General features: G+C 37.1%; 1 protein-coding gene across 1 annotated transcript; it reads right to left on the minus strand.

Annotated features, from left to right (window-relative positions):
* Window positions 1–1,912: 1,912 nt before the first annotated feature.
* Window positions 1,913–2,859, minus strand: LOC308271350 (olfactory receptor 4K17-like; the record flags this gene model as incomplete). The annotated part of the gene is given in 3 exon segments (XM_080707648.1): window positions 1,913–1,936; window positions 1,938–2,700; window positions 2,702–2,859. Coding segments are annotated over 3 exon segments (945 nt in total).
* Between the last annotated feature and the right edge of the window lie 217 nt (window positions 2,860–3,076).

The following is a 3,076-nucleotide window of genomic DNA, read 5'->3' on the forward strand; positions in this document are numbered from 1 at the left end:
AAAATATATATATATATATATATATATATATATATATATATATATATATACTGGTTTCAGTGGGGGAAATACTTGCTTTCTGGAGATGATAGTGCACTGTCTGGTGGTATAAAACTGGAGACAGAGTAGTATAGCTATGGGAGCATGGTAGTATAGCTTCCACATTATTCTATCCATTGAAGTAGGTGTTGAGAAAGAGTCCTGGGCTCTTCAGTGGCCATCAGTGTGGTGGCAGCTGGGTCTTTGGTAGTGATAGCTGTTAAGGTCCTCCTAATCTCTTTCTTTCCTGTTATGAATGTTGTGGCTGAAGGGTTCCCGCTATCACTGAGTCTGGCTCCCAGGGCTATTTGTGTCATTGGTGAAATGAATATTTGGTAATTTGTGCTCTTGGAATAATCACAGCACGAGGTCAGTAGGACAGACATGTGTGCAAGTACTATGACTCTGTGATCCCAGGAAGTAATGATGTACATACTTGGTACCAAATATTCCCATTCTCCACTGGTAATGGATTGAGAGGTAAAGGTCTTTGGAAATAGTCAGGGAGCCAGGGAAGAATGTGGGTATGTGCAGAGCTATAGTGACTCTTATGTCAAGGGGGGAGGAGCACTCTATGGTGCCTGAGCTCATGCCTGGCTCACAGCCACATGCCAAATAATAATAATAATAATAATAATAATAATAATAATAATAATAATAATAAATAAAAGAAAAGTATTCCTCAAAAATCTAGGATTTGTCTCTGCAATGTAGAACTTTGATTCTAGAGTCAGGACAGATTCTTTGAAATTAAAATATTGAGGCCAGGAAGATGATAGTAAAAGTTCATTATATTAACAGCCTTGAAGGCAATGCCACGAATGCTCATTCTGGAGGATACAGGAAAAATAGTGTACTTTATTGATGTGGGTAGAACTTATTCACTGGTTTCTTAGAAGGCTCCACATATAAGTCATGACTCAGACGCTAATAATATTGAAAAGACAGAAAACTTAGGGCTACAGTGAATGCCAGAGCATTCCAGCTCTACAGAAGAGCATGACAGACATTCTGAGCTTTCACTTTACTTTTCTTTTATTAAAAGCCTTTTGAGTAACTTGGTTTTTTTTATAGTGTTACCAGATTGCTCTAAAGGACAAGTAAGTCTTTTGTTGATAATTGTTACAACTCAGACACATCATTCAAAAAAATCAATAATAATTTATCTACTTTTCTATCAATAATAATTATCTATTCTTTGTTGATAAAACATTTAAAGTATTCTAGAATATTTTGAATATTCTGTAATATTTTACATATGTAAATTCTCTATATTATACTTATGTATTATATTTATATGTATATTATATTATGACACACACACACAAACACACACAGTCACACACAGACATACACACACTGAAGATAGAGCTCAGGGGTGTTCTACCTCTAACCTAGATTCCCAGTCGTGTTTTTTTATTTTATTTTAAAACAGTTTCTCTAAGTTACTGAAGATCTCTTTAAGTTGCTAAGGCTGACGTTGAGCTGGTGATCTTCCTGTCAAATACTGGGATTATAGGTGTGTGTCACTATGCATAACTGACTTCTATAATCTTGCTATGTTTTATTTGTCTTCTTCTTATTATTTTTATTTATTTATTTTTGGTGGTACTGGGGTTCCTGAAAGCCCTTCTATGTCCGGGCTACACTCCCAGACCTATTTTTTAAATATTTTTATTTGGAAACTGGGTCTCTTAAACCAGTGCATCTGGGTTTGAACCTGTGCGATCCTCCTGTCTCTGCCTCCCAAGCGCGGGGATTAGTGCGCCACCATGCCGCGTGTCTTCTTCTATTTAGATCTCAATAGCTATTTTAAAAGAAACATGAAGAAATCTGAAAAACATTCTGTTTCTTTGTAGTTATAATTTTTAAATTAGGTATATTTTCTAGAATTTACAGAAAACTCTCCAGAGTTTCCTCATGGCCGTCTTCATTTCTTTGTTTTGCAGAGTGTATATAATCGGATTCAAAATGGGAGTAACAATGGTATAAAATACAGCAAGAAACTTATCCAAAGAGTGGTTGCTGAAGGGCCAGACGTAAATGAAAATGCATGGACCAAAGAAGATCATCACTACTGTGATGTGAGCAGTCAGAGTGGAACGAGCTTTAGACTGTCCAGTGGAATAGTGGCTCCTAATGGTTATGAGGATGAAACTGTAGGAAATAAGCAAAATAAGGAAAGAGCTCATGGAGATCATGCCGCTGTTGGCAATAATGACTATCTGCACGAGATAGGTATCTGTGCATGCAAGTTTGCTAACAAGAGGGAGATCACAGAAAATGCTGTCCACCATATTGGGACCACAGAAAGGCAAATTCACAACAAAGGGTAGTTGAAGTGCTGCATGAAGGAGCCCCGATAACCATGAAGTCGCTACAAGTAAAACACATACCTTCTTGTTCATGATGATCATGTAGTGTAGGGGCTTACAGATGGCCACATATCGGTCAAAAGCCATGGAAACCAATAGTATCATTTCAGCTCCACCCAGTAAGTGAAGAAGAAATATCTGAGTAAAGCAACCAGCAAAAGAAATTGTCTTTTGGTTCTTTACCAAGTTTACAATCATTTTAGGAGTGGCAAAGGAAGCAAGGGTCATATCGACAAAAGAGAGATTTCCAAGGAGAAAGTACATTGGAGTGTTCAGGTTTGGGGTAAAATACACTAACTATGATGAAAAGGTTACCTAAAACTGTTGCTAAATAGATAACTGAGAAGAGTGCAAAAAGAAGCAGCTCTATATCCTGGAGGCTGGTCAGTCCCATCAAAATGAATTCTGACACTTGAGACTGATTTAATAGTTTCACTGACTCCATCAGAATGCTTGCTTTCGTATGATTTATGGACAGAAAGAAGAAATCACTCATACCAGGGATGCTGCTCAGTACTGGTGAGGTTGAAGGTAAAGGTAAACCCTTGCATATTGTTGATGGGAATGCAAATTAGTGTAACCATTACAAAAAACAACATGCAGGTTTCTCAAGAATTTAAAAGTATAAGTTCCATATTGTTCAGGAATATCACTCCTGGATA

This window comes from Muscardinus avellanarius (assembly GCF_963383645.1).
Source record: "Muscardinus avellanarius genome assembly, chromosome: 12".
Taxonomy (NCBI): domain Eukaryota; kingdom Metazoa; phylum Chordata; class Mammalia; order Rodentia; family Gliridae; genus Muscardinus; species Muscardinus avellanarius.